At 37.6% G+C, this 21773-nt stretch overlaps 1 protein-coding gene across 1 annotated transcript; it reads right to left on the bottom strand.

The window, feature by feature from the left end:
- Positions 1-6128: 6128 nt before the first annotated feature.
- On the bottom strand, positions 6129-7786 carry LOC145669222 (low density lipoprotein receptor adapter protein 1-B-like). The gene has a single exon (XM_081737552.1). It carries the CDS (start codon positions 7415-7417, stop codon positions 6857-6859), a length of 561 nt encoding a protein of 186 aa, XP_081593678.1. The 5' UTR covers positions 7418-7786; the 3' UTR covers positions 6129-6856.
- Between the last annotated feature and the right edge of the window lie 13987 nt (positions 7787-21773).

Here is a 21773-nt window from a genome sequence, read left to right as displayed (position 1 = left end):
ATGTGCATTTACTGAAAGTTAAATTGTCAACGATTAATCTATTTCCAATTTGCTGATAAAACTAAAGCAACAATGGAATTTTCTACAGCCACGGGAAAAGAGAATTTAATACTACATTTTGAAACAAACAGTAACAGCATATGGGCTTTACTTCTATTAAGAAAATAGGCATTCTTTATTTTAATGGATATTTCGGGTTCTAAACGACATAGCAAGCTGTAATTTTCCAAATAGTAAGATCTCATGCTATCTTATATGAATGTATACTCATCTGAACCGAAAACCATGTCCACGGGATGTAATTTAGAAATAAATGGCCAAAATCAAACAACTTAAATCACTAAGTCAGGCGATGTCGTAATGTCAACAAACAATTGATTAGCGAAACCTGACGCAATGGCGCTGTAGTGGAGGCATAATTTACCGTGTACTGAAATATATACTTGTACTCATTAATCAGAAATTTAATATTTACTCTGGTTTATTTATGTTAGAAAAATGGTACTAAATTAACGCATATTTATACACTGTCCTAACCGAAAATTCACACACTCACACAAAACTACTAACTACATACACCACTGTTAGTACTATACATAAAGACAACTAACTAAACCAAACATGCACCATTGAATTACATGCATATTGAAGAAAGTAACCTAACATATTAGATTTAAAATACATTACTCCCTCGTCGGTATATACAGTCGGCTCTATTAAACTTAAAGGGGGGCAAAATGAGAAAAGTAACCCTAGGTCCAATTGACCTGACCAATTATTTACATAATGATTGCCAAAGATTGATGCCCTGGGGGCACCTTAACGAGGTTTATTGAGGGACCCTTCCCCTGAGAGGGGAAAATGCCCTAAAACAAACAATAACTAACCCATCCCCCGCTAGAACTGGTTCAATTTGGAAAAGGGGATAGGAGCCCTTTTAAGCTAACTTAAGCTGCCATTCCGAAAGTTAACATTGCAACTATGAAACCTACTGTGTACATGCACTTACTGACTAATAAAAAAAAAATCACATTTACTATACACACTATAATATATGTACGAAACCAGGTCGTATTGTCCCTAATCCCTAACTGAGTTTTAACAGATCAAAAATCACTTTCCTATATTGTCTATTCTTTGGCTTGGATAACGAGCAATATGGCGTCTGTAAAGCTGGTTCCCATTTCTCCTTTATTTTTTACAGTTCACTTCACGAAAAATGTAAGTTTGTCAGCTCCTAAATCATTATACGGCGTTCATCAATGAAATTAACTGGATATTACCTTGAGATAGTTAGAATTTCCATCCTTTTACCGCAGATATGTAGAAGAAGAAATCATGGGCTGCTCCTCGTAGTATGTCTTCGATTATTCTGATAACATTGCGCCGAAAAAGCCAGAGGTAGGAGAATTCCTCCAATCAGAACGAAAACTTTAGCCGCGGAAATTACAAAACAAATAGAAATTTGGCAAATCCAGATATAACCGGATCTGAAAGTGACTATGGACTAGTGAGAGGGGGTGAGGGAAAGATTAGGTACCTGACTAAATTCTACATTGGTCTGACATTAAGAAAATTTACATCCAATGACGGAACTATGTTTCGGTATGACGTCAGAATGGTAAACCTTGTAACTTTTCAACTTATATATCCGAAAATGGGATTTACACTTAATCAAAATATAAATAAAATATATTATTCAGTGGGAATATGATTACTAATGAAACCTTTCGATTCATTATATTTAATTCGAAGTAAAGAGAGTAAATGAATTGTGTAACTAAACCGAAATTGAATTTTAAAAAAAAAATTACTAGGTACAGGGTGCGTAAAAAAAAATTGCCATTACTTTCAACTGTAATGGTACATTACAAATTATGGAAAATATTTTATAGCTATATATGAATCCCCTATTCTCCCTTACGATGGTTATATGAGTCGAAATGAATTTAAAAAAAAAAAAAACCTCCGCTCAAGTGCTACATATGTTCAAAAATCCATTTCAAGTATTATTTAATGTAAAGAATAATCTTCTTTTATCTTTAGAGTAGGCTTTTCAAGGAATTTTCGAAAACGTTGAAACATATTTAATAGGAAATCAGGCATTTATACACAATGACTGAAACACCTAGGCGAACTGAAAAATACTATGTGTACGTACTTTACCTAGGCATTTTTGATAATAACTATGAAGAGTTAGGCAATGTTGGAAATAAAGTATTCCGGAGAAGTGACACAATATTTCAGTTCTAATAGTAATCACTCTTTCATATTAAATTGTATATTCATCTTACTTACACTCACAGCCCAACCAGGGGCGTCACTTAGGGAGTACGGGGAGAATTGCCCCCTGAGTTTGAGCTATATACATCTTAAGCAATAGTATTTTAATATATTAGTGAAAAACGTGACACTTTACCCAGGGGCGGATCCAGGACGGACTTTTTTTGGGGGGGAATGGTGGGTTGTAATACTGCTACTTAGATCTACTTTTAAGAGCTCCAAACTCTGGAATGAGTTTTATTTATATATAAAATAAGAAAGTTTCCTCTTCGGGGGGGTGAGGGGGGGACGATCGCCACTGGATCCGCCACTGACTTTACCTATGTCTATGGGCCATATTCCCCTCTACCTCCAACGATGTTGCACAGCTGCAATCTTCCATATTCAGAGGCTACCGTCACTGGCGTATTTACGGTTTTTTCGGGGGGGTTGCTAAATTTCGGAGGGGGGCTTTGCCTGAAAATGTGAAAATTCTTCAAGATATTTCATATACTTTACTATAGTAAGTAAGATTTCGGGGAGATTAAGCCCGGAAGCTCCTCTAAATACGCCATTGGCTGCCGTATTTGTTCAGAGGCTACCAGCAGAGTGCACAACCGCAAACGTTTTCAACGAAATGTTCACATTACTTGTGGTAAAAGACTTGGCGAAGAAAATTTTGGACATGTGCCAAATCTGTGAAAACGACAAAAATGTTAGCAATCCCGGAAAAATGTTAAAAAATGGAACATCAAGAAAAAAATATCCGCTAGTAAATTACTTGTGATAATTACTGACGGCACCACTTTTAGGGTACAAGTACTATAAGTTGTCAGAAGTTGAGCGGATGATCGAAACATGCAGTTGTTATTTAGTGACAGAAGACGGCTATTGAGTTTACCGTCCCGTTCAGCAGCGAGCTATATGAGATCTGGACCTACTGATTAAGTTGGAATCCGAACCACATGAGCTCCTGCAGGGAATTAAAGCCGGGTCTCCCACGCCAAAGGCACGTACGCTAACCACTTAACCACGAAGGAGCTCAGATAACGGCTCTTATCAGCTGGGTAATAAAGAAGGTGCACTAAAAAAGCCAAATGTGAGGTCTCAATTTTTGTGCGTAAACAAAAGCTGTTGGTTAGTTTTGATGTTCTTAAAAGTTTATCTTAGGATATTAGCCACGGGACGAGATCAAGGATTTGTAAAAGTCGTCAAAGTAAGATCAGGTATCAAAGTAAAAGGTACTTTCATGTTAAAAAAGGAAGTGCTTTGTTCTTGTAAGTGTTTTTATTGCCCTTTTTTGATTGAAATATTTTCTCTCATGTAAAGGCATGTTTTATTCATAATTTGATTTTTTCCAATTCTACAGTGTTTGTTATTAAAAGGAAATAGTGTTTGTTATGATAATAAGAGGCTATGCTGACTCAGTGGTAGAGTACTCATCTCTGGTGCGTGGGATCCTGGTTCGATCCCAGATCGTGCTAAATGTGATTTGTGTTAGACAAACAACGTGTGCATGGGTTTTCTCGGAGTTCTCCGACTTTCGTCATTCCACCATTTTGTTCATTCTCATCACCGTCTTTTTTTGCCTAACCGGCCAAACCATTTTTAAAATTTGATGTAGAAGTTATCAGAATCAATTCAGCACCATGAGAGGTCCACGAAGAGTATAATATAACAACATTTAATAGGCCTCATCCTGGCGAAATTAAAATACCGCAAATTTTACAGTAATAGATAGAAGATAATCGAAATGTGGAACAAGAGCGTCCTAGACAATATTATTTTGCGTCAGGTACCGTTATCACAAGTCCCCTGGTGGCTTTCCGTTTTCAGCCTTTTAGAAACGCGAAAATAAATGCTGATTATCAAAATGGCTCGAAATCGAAAGCAGATAGGTGAGTCGTGATAACGGTATCTCATGTAAAATAATATTGTTTAGGGCGCTCATGTTCCTCATTGCGATTATCTTTTATCTATTTGAAAATATCACATATTTACTGTAAAATTAGCGGTATTTTAATTTCGCCAGGATGAGGCCTCTTAAACCATTTGTACTATGTATCATATAATACTGAAACAGTGTTTGAGATCAAAGACTTAGGTGAACTAGTGTTGGGTGAGTCTCGAAAAATTTCTCGTTTCAAAAACGAGACCAGAACAGGCCCGTAGCCAGTTCAAAAATGTAGTGGGGGTAGAAGTTAGGGGGGCCAGATCCAACCATATTATAATTCTTCACTATGTTCTAGTTCATTTGCAAGCCTACTGTAAAAATTTTAGGGGCCAGTGCAAATTAAGGGGGGCCCTGTCCCCTAGACCCCCCTGGATATGGGAATGGACCAGAATTGTGAAGTTTCTCGTTTCGCCTGTTTGTTTGTTTGTTTGTTTACTGAAGTCTATACCGTCCTTTTCAGCACCAAGGCTGTATGAGACGTGCGCCTACAGTTTAAGATGGAATCCGAACTGCATAATGTATTCAATGCTCTGTTACCGGGAATAGAATCCGTGACCCCATGCACCAAAAGCACGCATGCTAACCACTAAATCAACAGTGGATACTTTTCACAGGTTTTCCTCAACACCAATCGATCCAGGGACTACACCTACTAAAGACATGAACTAATTAATACGATATGATTTCAAACCTAATTAGAATAACTATATTTTTGTTGTTGAAAGTTTACATGTATGGTAGGGAACAACTTTCCGGTAGCCGACACTGTATCTTTGGAGGATTTGAAAACTGAAATAAGTAAGGAAACCAAACTAAAAAAGGAATATGTGAGAATGAAATTGTCTTACCGAAAATTAAAATGAACACCCTTCTGGAACTTGATGATAAGTAAGGACTGGTAGTTGTGCCAAAATACTATGTTTTGCCATTTTTACAAGAAATCGTGAATAAATGCATTTATTGTAATCATTATTCATATTTGCTATTTTATGGTTGCTTCTTAAGTTTTGTTTACCTTTCTACCGGAAATACAAATCACATTATTCGACATTATCGTAGAAAGCAGCATGAAATTAAGCACTTGTCACCAACCAAATACACGGAAAGCACGGTTGATGTTACTATGAATTCGGAGGTTGTGACGTACAGCAGATATGATTTTATCACAACGGTAGTTGTATGTGGACAACATAAAGAAAATGCTTGTGATACCTTGCACTGAAACTGAATTATGTGTTGTACAGTACAGTACATGGCTTTTTCAAGTAACAAGGATGGATTTTCCTAATATGGATAGAATTTTATTTTCTAACGCAACTTTAGGCGCACGGCGATTCAGTGGTAGCGCGGTTACCTCTGATGCGTGGGACCTTGGTTCTATCCCCGACCAAGTAAGTTAATGATGGACAATATCGTGTCTGTGTTTTTCTTCGGGGTACGCCTATTTCCTTCTACATTCTTATTCTACCAATTCGTCCATCATTATTTGTCCATTAATCATCGTCACCATTAGCTTAATGGGCGTAATCGTGGGACGTTAAACTAAAAGATTTCATTTCATTTCTGACTTTTTTTTCACAGTGATCATTAGCGTATGTTCTCTGCACTTTTTAAAAATATGTTCTGGTATATTGATACTTTCAAAGCTATACTTACTAATTAGTAGGGGCGGGAGACCCGGGTTCGATTCCCGGGGGGAGCTCATGTGGTTCGGATTCCACGTTAATCAGTAGGTCCACGTCTCATATAGCCTCGCTGCTGAAAGGAACGCTAAACTGAAATTCAACTCAACTTACTAATTAGTACTATTTCCACTCTTTAATGTACGTGTATTGTAGGATAACGCATTTAACGTGACCTTTTGACAAATTAACGAGACAAAAATAGAATGAATATATTCCTTTTTTTGCAATATAAACTGCCACTTTAAAAATTTATTTGCCATTTTTGAAGTTTAATTTGGCCACATCTTTAATAAACTAATGCAATTTGCGTTTCTATCGGATACCTAGATATATTTCTAAATTTGCATCTAGAATAATAAATTTGTTTATAGTTTCTGTTGAAGTAAGAAAACCATAACTTATTTCGGAATAATATAATTTTGGAACGTAACTATTATATACAGTGCCTAAAAATAGATTGTGTATCATAATGATATTAAATTTTTATGGAGAGATACTGATTCTGATAAGATTTTCATAAACAATATCTAACGCCTCCAAATAGTAAAATAAGTCAGTAAAAGAATATATCATCACAGACACAATGTGGAGTTCACAATTTTACGCCGTCAATCAGACATATAAACAAAAGTTAAATCACGAATGTTTTACGTTCCAGAATTGTAAATTTTTAAAGTTAGAGATTAAAATGTTTTCACTTTTGGTCAACTCTCACACTTTTCCTCGGGGCGAAAACAAAACATATAGAACTTTTTGATCTAAGAAGTTACGCACAGATGAAAAACTGTCAGTTTGTAACATTCTTTAAACTTTTCTTCAATCCGTCACACTATATATATATATATCCTTCTCACTTTCTGACACCAAAGAGGAAAGCACAGAATGTAGGAAATTCACATCTTGTAAGAAGAATCAAAGAAATGTAAGAAACGCGAAGATATTTTCTATCAATCTGTCAAGCTTCGGAGTCCGTTCCCTGGGGACATTGAAGACTCGCCACCTTCTCTTCAGGTGTTCGTAGATCGATGGCAAATGTCTCACTTGTCTTCTTGGTGTGACCGTCACCAACACTTTTCACAGTTTCACTATACTTCTTGAACGCTGAAGCCAAAGATTTCGTAATAAGTTTGGCAGTTTTACGACTATCACAAGCAAAAGCATGACACTCAAAAGGATGATGGCCTTTCAAGTCCCCAAGTTCTTTCACCACAATCATAGAAAACACACGAGTATAAACAAGATCTTGCACACCATACGATATAGTATCAATAGCATGGAACATATCGGGGACACTTTTACGAGCTTTGGGTTCGGGAGTGATACGAACACCTTCTTCTGAAATGGTGACCAGAACGTACGGTAAACCAGGACCTCCAGGTTTCATGTTCTTAGCCGCTGTAACCATATCGTGTACAGGAACTTTGGTGTGTTCAATACCCCAGAGGCCATTGGCGTCTCGACGTCCGAGGTATTTGACAAGGAAATCCGTAGAATATTCTGTTTTTTTACCAGCCATTTTTTTTTAACTCGACGTTGTAGTTGTTGCTCGATTAGACAACAACAAAATAGTTTTAATTTGCTTGTGCACCAGGTGTGGTTTATTGCTGATCGCTAGGAGGAAGGTAAGCGATACACAGAACACATACTCTGGAGTTTAACCAGGTTGTTTTCTACTACAGGAAACAAAATGCTACATTCGTTTTTTCTTCCCTGTTGGAGGACAGACAGCTGGTTGAATTTTTCGTGCAACAATACATTCTAGTATCCACCCTTCCTGTTTTATTGTTCCATATCCGATCTCGTCTCCAAAAGGTCATCATCATCACTACTACAACATAGGGGGCTCTCGCTCTCTGTCATTTTTAAATACTCTTTCCTACTTTTTTTCTTTTTTACCTTGTTTTTTTCCCGGTAGTCCGGCGCTTCTGTCCTTTCGACCCTTCTGATGTACTGCCTACATCTGAACATGCGAATGTCACCTGACTTGACGGTAACGAGATTAACGAAGTTATGGCGGATGTACGAGAGAAAGAAGGAAAGAAAGGGGGGGGGGGAGTATTCATGTTTCAGGGTTGGTCTTGATTCTTGAATTACGGACTGTCACTTTTTTGTTTTTGTACTTTCACATTTCCTGTTGAAAGTGAACGTATTTTTTTTTTTTATTGCGGTTTTATTCTTGGTTATTTCAGTTTAGTCGTTTTATTAAGATTTTCAATTGTTAAAATATTGCTTGTCAGTTCAGGATTTCGGATTATGTTTCGTATCTCTTCTTTCGATTTTATTTCTTCTTGTGTGAGAAACGAGTTCGAACGAACTCATAGTTTCGTCATAAGATTGCCTATAGTACATAACATGTTTATCGAATAAACTTTCGTGGCCCCGTGTAGTAGTCGCTAACGCTCTAGTCTTTGGTGCGAGCGGTTCTGGGTTCAATTCCTGGTGGAGACACTCGGTCGAAAAGGATAAAAGCTTTTTCAGGCCACAGCGCCGTAACTTAGATATTTTCTGAAGGGGCAAGCATTAATTGGGCTCCCTAGAAAAAGTTGTTCTAAAAAATAGACCCCCTAAAAATTTAAGAACCTTCTTTCCGTTTTTTTCTTACTCTTTGTGGCCCCCGGAGCCTGTGGGCCCTCCCACATGGCAAGATCTGCGAGGCCGTTACTTACGCCTCTGGGCCCGTTCCATACATGACAAATTAATTAAGGGGACAATATTGACAAATCTCAAAGCCATACGAATAAATATTATTTCTAGGGCACCTAAGAGTAGACATTTTTTTTTTTTATTGAAATTGGCCCACGACTCATTTTTGTTTTATTTACCTTTTGTGTGCTGTTTTGTTTATGTAACGTAGTGAACCTGTTCGATGCTTCATTTATAATTTCATGTTCGTATCGTATATGCAGTAACAAAATTTTCGAACGGTGGGAGCTTCCCTGGGCCCCCTGTACCCCTACAAGTCACGGCCCTGTCAGGCTAGCCATCCTGAGTGAAGTTTTCCTCATTCGCAAGAGACAAATGCTGGGATAGTACCTAACTTGTAGGTCCCACGCCGCTTCCTTCCTTCCCTTTAATCGGATATAGAGTGATCGCCAAGGGATGTCATCCCTCATACGAAACGGGATAACATGCTCATAGATGCCGAGAACCCAGAAATTTAATTCTTAATCCTAATCGAACAAACTTTCAGATAAGACCTACGTCTTCAGCAGTGGCGGCTCTTGAGGGAAGTCACGTAGGTAAACAAATAAGTTTTGTTCGTATAAGATAAGAGAAGAAAGTTAACCTAATGCATATTTAACCCTTTTAAGATCTTATGGTACAATTTGTACCATAACTATTTAAGGATTTATGGTAGCTTTTGTTACCATGGCGTAGGATTGTCTTGGACTGCTTATTTAGGTCCTATATAACAGATATTTAAGCCGGTATTTTTATTGGTCAAGTCAAGCATGGACCAAAGAACACCACAGTTGCGTTATGAAACCGGATGGTCAACTTGGCGGCGTCAAGTGGGGTGGAGGGGCGTCTTATTTTTTTCTTAAGGCAAATTTCAAAAATTTTTCACACCCTTAGTTTTCAGGAAAACCGATAGAAAATTTGCACACGGATTGTGTGCACCTTTGAGTACTTCTCAACATTTTTGAGTTCCGTACGTGAACCTGGGCTCTGGTCCGAGAGGCGCAACTACTCCGACGGGGGGGCTTTTTTCAGAAAAAAATCCGTTTTTTCCCTAATTATCGGATTCCATAGACCTCCGGCTTTCATAGGCCATAGGCATTGAACGTCCGGATTCAATAGCCATAGTTAGTTACGTTAAATTTCGAGGGAAACGTTAAATTGGGGAATACAGGGCCGGATTTTTAATCCTTCGAACTACGCGTTCGCAGGAGGCGCCAGGTGAAGAGGGCGGCAAACTGAAAAAGGAATTATGTAATTTATATGTGAATATTTATTAGTGAAAATGTTATGGTGAAAAATTTTCTTAATAGCTTTAAAAATATTGAACAGACTGAGACAGACAAAATGCATCAAAAGGGCAATGAAGTTTAATCTTTGCGTGATTGGCTGTAAAACATCGTTTTACAATTGAAATGGAAATTGACTCGTACATCAATTGGTTCCAACACTCACAAGTAATGCTAGTTTGAGGAAAATTTCCCGCGCAGGAAGATCTAGGAAAGAATTTTTTAAAAGGGAAAAACGGATATTTTACGATTATTAGATAAAAAGTAGGGAAATTTAGCTTTTCAATAAATGTTATATTAAGCACTAGGGCAGTAAGACAAAAGACAGCGAAACTTTTTCTACAATCCCTTCATATGCATAAAATATAAATGTAACAGATCCTTCATTCCTTTCTCAAGAATCCTTGCGCGACCTTGCTAGAGAATATCATTGTCAAACATATCTTTGAAATGGGAATGAATCAACTAACGAAAGAAAGTCAACTGCACGTGCTGCTTATGGATTGGGTTGCATTATTACAGTAGAAAGAAATGCCTTAAAGGGTGCTTCGCCTTGTCATAAACAGTGTCCCTGCACAGTGCTTCGTTTCAATGACCAAGTTAAGGGTTGAGAAAGGTCAATGTAAGTGAAATGCACTTATCGAAGTTTAAGCGACTAGGCTTTTGTTGTCCATTGTTCCAGGGTAGAGGAGAATACTAAGAAAAGATGGGCAGTAGAAATTGAATTTTCGATCATTTCTAAGGGAAATTTTAGTTCAGATCGAATATCACTGGCTCACAACGCTGCCCACTACTTAATGTTCACTTTGTTAATGTCTATTAGTTCATTTGTCATTCGTTAACATTTTCGTTTCTATCCTGAATCGTTTTTTAAAAAATATTTATATTGATATTCATTTTCACTTTTCAATAGAACTTTTTTCATGTAATAGTAATGAACCGACGATAAGAAACCAAGTGGAGCATTTTAGACCACGGAAATGAAAAATGAAATCTTTGAGTTTTACGTCCCACAATTATGCTGGTTAGGCTAAAGAAGACGGTGATGATGAGAAATGAATGAAAAGGTGGAATGAAGAAAGTGGGAGGAAACGGGAGAATCCCGAGAAAACTAACAGTCACGGCGTTTGTCTACCACAAGGTCCACACGCGCGAGCTGGGATCGAACCAGACACCCCTAGCACCTGAGGTGAACGCTCTACGCCTGAGCCACCGCGGTCGCCTTTATCGGAAATAAAAGCTACGAAACTTGAAAGAAGATGTGAGTCAAGCGAAGGCTCTAAAAAGTTTCTTTGGGGTTTGGAGAAAATTTTGAAAGTGATAATCCTACGAATGTTGAAGTAGTTGTCACTTACTACTAACTTAGCATCTGGAAGTCAACAAACGTTTGAAACAGTAAGTTTATTTTACATGATTACAGTAACTTAATTGTTAAACTAAATGGAATGGATACGGCCTCTTCGGTTACGGTCTGAGTTAAATTTGATGTATTTCAAAATTTGTGTAAATACAATAAGTTTTCACGTAGTATATGCGTACATTAATCGAAAGAGTAATTGTAATCGAAATCGAAACTGGAATCGAAATGTGATTAGGATTATAAGTAACACTTTTTTTTTGTTTCACAACTCTCACTGACAATCATAGCAGTGTATACATATGCAGTGTAACAGTCATTATAAATCTATTTCTCCCAGAATACTTACTTTACTCTATAAACTTTACATCATTAATAGTTAATTTTAGCACAACCTACATTAGACCACGCCAACCCATACCATTACAGTATTTTTAATATATAGCCAATAACTTTCTTAATATTATCATCATGGCGGATATTAATATCCATAGTTGTAGAGCCAAATTTTCAACAGTTCGCCTCAGCACCATAATCACTAACCAGTATAATAAAGCCTTTTCTTCTTGCCTCATTCTTATAGATTTAGAAAAGGCTTTTGATAAAGTTTGGCATTACGGCTTAATTACAAAGTTACAATCATTTAAGTTTCCACTTTGCTATTTGAAGCTAGTATATTCTTTCCTTACAAATCGCATTGCTTATGATACAGTCGGTAATGCTCTATCTTGGCCTATCTTTCCCTTACTGGAGTTTCTCAGGGTTCGGCTCTCAGCCCTTTATTATATATCCTATACGCTTCTGATATACCTGCAGTTCCACGTAATGGTTTTACTTTTCAATACGCCGACAACGTAGCTTTTCTTGCTCTTGGTAAAACTATCCAACAACTTAATACTCTTTTACAAAGGACTCTCGATAATTACATCAAGTGGTGCAAGAGATGGCATTTAACTACTAATACAGAAAAGACTCAAGCAATCGTATTCTTATCTCCGAACAGACGTTCCAGAGTTTACAGAAATCCAAATCTCTTGCAAGTAACTGTTGATGGGTACCGTGCACGCCCTACCCCTATTGCTACCTACCTAGTCGTGGTTTTCGATTCAAAGCTCACTTGGAGTGCTCACCTGAAAAAGCTATCAGCTAAGGCTAACATTCGGTTAAATCTATTGCGCCGTCTGACATGCACGACTTGGGGTCTGAAAGCTGAAGTGATACTTCATACCTATAAGGCATTCCTCCGTCCCATCCTCACTTTTGGACACACCGCCTGGAGCAAAGCTTCTGTGTCATATTACGAAAAACTCTGCATATTGGAGTGACATTCTATTTGGCTGGCTTATCGTATTAAGCTTCCTTACCCTACATGACTTACATATGAGTATATTGATTTTTCAAAAATCACAAAACACCTCGCAGAGCTACGACTAACGTATAATTATATCACTATAACTTCACGTATACAAACAGGTCATCCGTTATTCTTGGACATCCTGCAGACTGATGCTCTTACTAACGCTATATTTCGGTACAAACATTCACCTTTAAACATTTTGGTATCTCTGTTTGTCCAAAATGGACACCTAACTGCTGATGAACGGGAAATATATGACATTTACTTCATTAATGATCATCTTCCTCATATTTCTCCATATTAGCACTGAAATCCTCACTATCCTTCTGTCCTCATCAGTCATGAGTCGCCCCGGGACAGTGAATTTAACACTGCATCTGTCTTGCTAATATAACTATGTGTCGTTTTTGCACTTCATCTCATACCTCACCATCATTGCTCTAAATTCTATTACATTTGTGATACAGTTTGTTTTCTATCATATTAATCCGTCTTCTTTAGCCTAACCGGCATAAGCCTGGGACGTAAAACTGAAAGATTTCATTTAATTTTTTCTATCATATTAATATCTTAGCACCTTGAATGCACATATTTATTCTAGTTTTGATTTATTATTATTTATCAGTACACCTAGTTTTTTATGCTCACTTTTCCTTATGTTTATATAACTGCACTTTGACCATCTTACAGTGTTAACAATCAATGTAAATCTACAGACATCTATTCCAAAGAGAGGGCGTAACCCTCTAATCACTGGGAGTAGGAGTATCATTATTACCAAATAATTTAATAATTGATGAATAAAGAATTATCCAGTTCACTTATAACCATATTCCCATACCCCTAAAAAATATAAATCTATTCTCTCAAATTAAATTCAGATGAAGTAATATTTTTAAACATTTGGTAATTGTCCTAGAGCAAAGTAGAGTTTTGATTATTAGTTATTGGTGTTTAGGGATTCACCGACAGAGGTGATCAGAGAATCTGGATCCCCCAGAACTTTTAATTTTTTAAAACATAACCACAATTTCAGAGGACAAATACACAAAATTATTTGCATATTGTAGGCTACTCCGATAAATCTTCGGACCCAAAATAGAAATCTTGGGTTTGCGACTCCTTCTCTTTATATTGTGTTACTTATTGCCTGACTTCGACTCTCTATGTTGGAAAGAGACATGAAAGACTGATTGTTTTATAGGCCTAAGGGGCCCTGAAAACAATTTTGCTGGGACGTTTTAAGTTTTTTTTTTTTCGGGAGAAACCTGATTTTGAATCTCTGCTACCGGATCGAAGACAAATTAAATATCGATTAAGGCATACACTTTTTCATTTGTTGTGTATTAAACAAGTTCAACTGAAATTAATAAAGAATTAACTGAGATTAACTATATCCCAAGAACGATTAAATGGGCTAGCTTAGATTACCATTGAAAATGATATACTCAATGAAACGGATACGGATGTAATAAGTGATTTTGCGAAATTGAAATTCAGAAAAGTATCTTTATAAGTATCTTTTAAAGTATCTTTGTACCTATTCAGTAACAAAGAAAACGAGAAATTAAGAGTCTTCATCCCGGCGAAATTAAAATACCGCTAATTTTACAGTATACTAATTATGTGATATCTTCAATATGTGATATCTTCTGATATCAATGTGATATTTAAACCATGGTTTAAACCAGTTGGTTTAAAAAAAGTGGTTTAAACCAAAAAACGAAAAATGTTCGTAAAATTTTGATGAACACACATTTGTGGGTTATCACGTTTCACTCTCACTTATTATTCGTATTATATTCAGACCTAAATTCCCTATTCATTACTCAAAGAGATTATACTGCAAAAGCGACTTTTTTTTTTTTTAACAAGTTTATGAATGTTTCATTTGTGTTTTTTTAATAGTTTGTTATTATTGTTATGCAATTCCAATCAAAGAAAAATTCTATATATTTTTTTCGTTTTAATAATGTTTACTATTGATAAAATACATCGGAATGCTGTACCTTTTGGGAGGGGGTCATACAAATCCCAAAAGAGGCATTTATTGAAATCAGAAGTATCTTTGGTATCTATTTATGTATAAATGGGTCAGAGCCAAAGTGGACTCAAACAATTCGTATCTTTATTCACTTTTCTTACTGATATGCAAATTAAGTCGTCGTATTTGTTTAAATTGGAGCTATAAAAATCGTAGTGATCTAACTTGGACTAAATTAGTTCTTTTGTACTCTGCAGTATTTTGAAATTGTCCGTAATTCTGTATAATAGTTTCACTTGTGCAAGTGTTTATTTTTTGTCCTTCTGAAATGACTCTTGACAATTATATTAACAAGTATGTAAAGATCAGTGTAACGTATTTTTACCAGGAGTCCTTCATGAGTGAGTCGGCAGACTTGTCGAATTTGTGGTCAATAAGTCCTTGTTTCGAGTTCAAATGGAGGACAATTTCTCTCGGATGTGAGCCGAGAAACGGTTTGGATTCCGCTTTAAGCTTATGTGACCCCTTCCAGTATAACCCGGCTGTTGCATAATAACACCAAGGCGAAGCAAACTTATTTCTGTCCATATGTGATATAAATACATAGAGCAAATTATTTAAAAAATAATTAAAAAAAAGATTTAAACCAAAAAAAACGGGTTTTTGCTTTTTTTCAATAAAAACCATGGTTTTTGCCAACCCTGTGGGGAAGAATGATTAATTTTGGGAATAGAATGGGAAATTAGGGGAGCGGAATAGTAAATATGAGGGGAGCAGTGGTGCAACCACTGGGGGTCCATCTTGTCTGGACCCACCTAAACTTGATTACTGGACAGTGGCGTATTTAGGGGGGTGGCTTCCGGGCTGAAGCCCCCCCCGAATCTGACTTACTATAGTAAAGTATATGAAATATCTTGCAGAATTTTCACATTTTCAGGCATAGCCCCCCCCGAAACAAAATCGTAAATACGCCACTGTCACTGGTCATAATATTTGTACAGTTTTTTAAATAAAACTATACATACTTAGCTGAGAAATGATTGGTGTAACCTGAATATTTTGATCTTATACCTCATAAGTACTCTTTCTTTCCTTACAAAGCAATCTAGTTCTACTATTGTTGCTGAGAATATCGGTGGTAATACTTGAAAATTACTGTTTTTTTCGGATGTAGGATAAAACCAATTGAATACTATATAGATGAAGTGTCTTATAGTATTGGACTCCTGGAAACTTTGGAATCCCCCGAATAAAAACATTCTGGATACGAACTTGGACGGGAGAATGGCAAAATTACGAGAACGGAAAATTCCTCTCATCCCTCCATTTATTCTAATTTTATTCTTTCCTTTCCCCACTTTGCCAGCAGAAATCATCGGGTTGAAAGAAATCAATAGTGTGAAAGAAACCTGTAAAATGTAAAATGGTCTCTTAATGATATGGAGCATTTTAGACCAATACGAATGAAAGAATTTTGGGGTACTTGCTTTCATTTGGCTTTATTTATTTATAGAAACATTTAAAATGAAAGATTCTTTGTATTTATGCGAATTTTACACGAACAGGAATATATGATAGTTTTCTTCTCGTGCCTCTTCGTATTTTCTCCATACCACACAATTTAAAATATTGCTGACAGATGGCACTGTACTCGCAATATCTCTGAAACATAAATTAGCCATCTATTCTCAAAATCAAGAGTACGAACTTTCAAGTTTTGAACAGAGTAAACTATGCTAATCAAAATTTGTGTATTTTTGTTTTCTTGGCGTCTTGATTTGAAAGAAACTAGAAAGCTATTTTGCACAATCCACGGACAATAAATGTCTATTCTGGGTATGTTAACGAGAAGCAGGGTATCCTAGATCACCGTTGACCTTGTCAAACAGTGTCAAATATCTAGGCGTCATATTTGACAAACACCTTACCTGGACCGCCCATCTCTCCCTTTTACAAGCTAAGATTAGACGTCGTATAAATTTGTTGCGCTGTCTCTGCGGCACCAACTGGGGTCTCAACACTAGACTTATTCTCCATACGTACAAAGTTTTTGTCCGGCCTGCCCTTACACATGGTCATATTGCCTGGTTGTCAGCTCCACAGCACTTCTACGACAAATTACAAGTCCTGGAACGTCATGCTCTGCGGCTTGCATACTCATTACCGCCACATACTCCTACTCAAGAGGTCTACCGCCGCACCACCATTCCCACGCTCTTACCGCATCTGTGTCGCCTGCGCACTCGTTACATACAGCGCCGTATAGCGGAAGGACATCCTATCCTTGGTGAATTAGTAGACCAGACTCCTGCACAACCACGGCATGCCTATCCTCCAGTTGACCATCTACTCGCTTTACATGACCAAGAAGAGGCCACTGCTACCTATAACCCACGTCGTCGAATATATCATTGCCATCCGCATATCTATAATCCGTAACCTCTATCCTCCACATTTGGGTTTTCATCCACGCTCATGCACTTCTTCTACCGCATCCCTAGATATAGTAATGAATATACAACTGTCCATTTAATAGCATCCTGAGCCTATCTATAAACAAAAGATACCAACAACTCCGTTTTCACTGGCCCCAGAGAAGGCGTTACCTTCTGTGGCCCGCCCAGTTTCGACTGGGAATGAAATTGCAGGTAAAAAAAAAAAAATATCCTAGATATGCACTTAGCAGTGTTGTACATTTTCATCCTCATTTTCATTGCTTATTTTTGATAGCGTGATCTAAATATCATGCTGATATATCAAGTCGAAGGTAGTTGTAAGTGTAACTGTGTTCATAAAACTACTTAATTCAGTTTACATCTGATGGCATTCCGAGGTATATTTTCACTATCGACGAGAAATCTTGGAAGCCTGTAGATTCTTCTTTGATATGGGCAAATGTCTTCCACGGATTCTAAATTAGCAATCGAGTAGAAGGTTAAAACAAACTTTTAACTCATAAGAAATAATACCGTATCATTTAATATTAGCTGAATGAAATCCCATGTGAAGTCCAGGGACGGCTTTGAGATTTTAATTTTGGGTAGGTCCGTTCCCTCGCTTATGGATACATAGGCCTATACACATTTGATTGATTAATGATAGTAGGAAATTAATTTTACAGTAGTGGTTCATGCTGTCTGTTAAATAATTATCGATTGGGGGGAAGAAAAAAGTGCCCGCGAAATTTTAACTGATTCTTGTAGTAATCGACGAGAGAAATCGATTAGTGAAGGAATTTTCAAAATCGGCGCAGGCAAACATGGGGAAGATCGCATTTTCATGTACCGGTTGCAAATGGGGAAGGAAAAGGGACCGCGAGTTTTTCCTTCCCCGTTTCGAACCGGTACATGAAAATGCGATTTCCTTCCCCCATTTTAAACCCGTACACGAAAATACGATTTTCTCCATGTTTGCCTGCGCCGATTTCTCTCGCCGAGTACTACAAGAATCAGTTAAAAACTCGCGGGCACTTTTTTCTTCCCCATTTTGAACCGGTACATGAAAATGCGATTTTCTCCATGTTGCCTGCGCCGATTTTGAAAATTCCTTCACTAATCGATTTCTCTCGTCGAGTACTACAAGAATCAGTGAAAATCTCGCGGGCCCTTTTTTCTTTCTCCCAACTTAATTATCTACCATTAATATAAATATTGGAAAATATATTTACTCTTTAGTGTATGTTTTAGCGTTTATATCTTTATCAAAATTTTTGGGTAGTCCCTTGCCTACCAGGCTTACCCGCTAAAGCTGCCACTGGTGAAGTGTTACTTGAAACTCCTTGACGTCAGCGTATGACTGGTTATGGTCAGCGTGTGACCAAGGATGATTTCTAGTGGCGGCCTGGGAGGGAGCGGGCTAAATGTTTCTTATAAGCAGAGGTCTTACAAGTAAGGGACCATATGGTTGTCGCGCAAATCAGATGCAGACATACGCCATCTGATTGAGCATGAAAAGATATGGAGAACACAGAAATTTAAGGTGTTAAGGGCCATAGGGAGCGGAGCGAGGAAAGAGGAAACATTGAATGTCGGCAAAATTGAAGAAAGTCAGGAATGACGGGAAAAGTTAATTTCTTGCAAACAGGGAAAGAAAGTCAACCAAAAGAAAGAAACTAAACATAACAAGGGCATCAAGGACGAAGAAAGATCATAATCAGGGTTGCCATCCGGACCGCAGTGTTGCCAGCTCTGCATAACATTGATATGGAAGATATAGCACAGTATAGCAATTCATGCACAAGGAAAAATATTAGTAACACAAAAGACAATTGAAGACTCTATACACGTGCGTAAAAAGGTTTAACGATAGTCGTGAGTGAATAATGTACATGAGGGAGGACAAATATAGACATGAAAGTGAACGGGGTACACATGATAACACAGAAACGAAAGTGTTTGGGAGCATCGTTCCATGATGATGATGATGATCGTTCATCACAGATACATTAGTGTTCTCCAGTATTAATGTGTGGCAACGTGAGAACTTTCTCCGCCTTCAGTCATTTGTTCATTACCAGTTTTCCTCTAGGCGATTCCAAAAGATGATACGCTTTGCGTCTTTCAAATGTGGCTACTCCAATGAACATACTAGACAGTTTGAAACACCTTCCGTATATTGCTTTGAAAAAGGACTCACAGAGGAATGCTGCAGAGACGTGTGTGACCAGCTTGCTTTTATCCGCTGTGCTCACTGCGAGAAATGTTTGTGTGTTGACCACGCATTCATTCGTGATTTTCACGTCAACTGCAATTAAACTACAAATGGTGCGTACTGTTCTCTATTTTCCTCCATTTGTATTTACGCGGGTGTAATATTCACTCACGACTACGTTAAACCTTTTCACGCACGTGTACAGAGTCTTTTCAATTGTCTTTTGTGTTACTAATATTTTTTCTTGTGTATGAATTGCTATACTGTGCTATATCTTCCATATCAATGTTATGCAGAGCTGGCAACACTGCGGTCCGGATGGCAACCCTGATTATGATCTTTCTTCGTCCTTGATGCCCTTGTTATGTTTAGTTTCTTTCTTTTGGTTGACTTTCTTTCCCTGTTTGCAAGAAATTAACTTTTCCCGTCATTTCTGACTTTCTCCAATTTTGCCGACATTCAATGTTTCCTCTTTCCTTGCTCTGCTCCCTATGGCCCTTAGCACCTTAAATTTCTGTGTTCTCCATATCTTTTCATGCTCAATCAGATGGCGTAAGTCTGCATCTGATTTGCGCGACAACCATATGGTCCCTTACTTGTTAGCTAAACAACTTATAAATATAAATGCAAACTGTTATGTATACAATAGATGTACACCACTGGCGCAAATCCCAGGGGGATGAGAGGGACTGTCCCCTCTAATCTTGGAACTGGGGTACACTCTCCCTATAATCCGATTTGAAATATGTTTTTTGGGGAAAAAATGTGATGATTTCTGTCCGATTGCCACAAAGGAAAGTGAGATGAAATTGATGTCTCCCAGAAGCCTCAAATATGCCCGCCTCCCAATGTTGAAGACAATTCTGCTCCCTGATCCTCCACAGGATTGTTTTTCAACTTCACAAATTCAATTTTGAGCATCGCTTCACAAAAAAAAAGTATTACTTGTCTCCCCCCCCCCCCCAATGTAGAAGACAGATTTGCGCCGCTGATGTACACTGATAACCAGTTGAATTAGAGACAGCAGGATAGTTGCAGAAACCGCCCTGCAGAGGCTTCAATAGGGGTGGACGGTTCCTGAAAACGTAGACCGCGGTTTCGGTTTGCCACTTAAACCGGTGTGGAACGGTTAACCGAAACCGAACCGATCCAAACCAAACCGAATCGATCCCAACCCAAACCGAACCGTTCACAAACCGAACCGACCCGTTTTCAAACCGGACCGAACCGAACCGTTCAGAACTGTCGGTAGAACATTGACAAACTAAACTGTCGTCAAACCGAGCCAAAGAGTTTGAAACGTGGTTTCGTTTACTACTGGCTAACCAAACCTTAAGCGAACTCCGTCAAAGCGAATTCAGCTATGCTCAAATCGAGCTGAATTTAATCTTTAACTCACTCGTAACATACGACCAGTTAGCAGATTTGTGTATAATAAAAGAATAAAATAGCAATGAGCCTGAAAGTACTCATTGCAGTATATATATATGCCTATATAAAATGTTTGTATATCTTTTGTATGTATGTAGATAGATAAAAATATCACACAACTAGATACCACGTATGCCCAAAAAAAATCCTGGCAATACAAGTATTTGATGGAGAAATGATTCCAATAAATTCCTCCAAATAGAAAGTATTTCATATGTCAACGGAATAAAAATAAATCACTGGTAGTGATCAGTCTTTGAAAAAGATGAAATTCGTTGGGTTAAGTTCTGACCTGTTAAGCCCCTATTCTACAACTGCTTCAAATTCGAAAATGTTATTATTTCCCTTATTTACCTTCACTTTAAATATTCCCGCTCAAATAGCAGCTTGTATGCGTGTCTTCATTTCTCTCATTTTTCATACTTTCACTCTCACCGTCGTGATTAATATTATAAGAAAAGCGTGATTAACTAACCAGACTCATCATCATCAAAACGCCGAACACATATTTCAGACTTTGAAAACGCTCCTCCGTACAATATGTCAATACTCGGCACCTTATATATCACATCGTTATTAATAAATCATATATAATAACTTTCTGTAAGTAATAATAAAAACTTCTTGTGAGTCTTACTGAAACGTTTGGATTGCGAGCGTAGCGAGAAAGAAAATTTCTAACAAATCTATTTCTTTGCAAACCGACAGCAATATTGATTTAATAGGACGCCAATACTCCTACGGGGCACCACATCGTTTACTTATTTTCAACACTTCTTTTTTCTTATTGCTTGTTCGGCGCCCTCTTACTACCAGCGCCCTCCCCCCCGTAGCTACGGATCTGGGTGTGGTATCTTCTCCGTCACGATGTAGGTTTTGTACATTTGCTAATCGGTATGCAGAAATATCATTCTCTGACAGAACATTTGCACTAAGTTGCAATCTCAGTATCTTCGATTCTGGACAGTGAACACAATGGTGAGGAAACATCTACCATTTCCGACTTTAATTTCTCTTTATTTCATCACCATACGCCCAACGACTGTGATTACAGAGGTAATGGAGGAGTACACACGTGAGGAATTTGCAGACTTTGATCTGGCATACGGGAAAGCGGACGGTAAT

This window comes from Thermobia domestica, chromosome 13 (assembly GCF_964235325.1).
Source record: "Thermobia domestica chromosome 13, izTheDome1.hap1.1, whole genome shotgun sequence".
Taxonomy (NCBI): Eukaryota; Metazoa; Arthropoda; class Insecta; order Zygentoma; family Lepismatidae; genus Thermobia; species Thermobia domestica.
The sequence above is the reverse complement of the archived record's forward strand: the minus strand, read 5'-3'. Positions and strand labels throughout refer to the sequence as shown.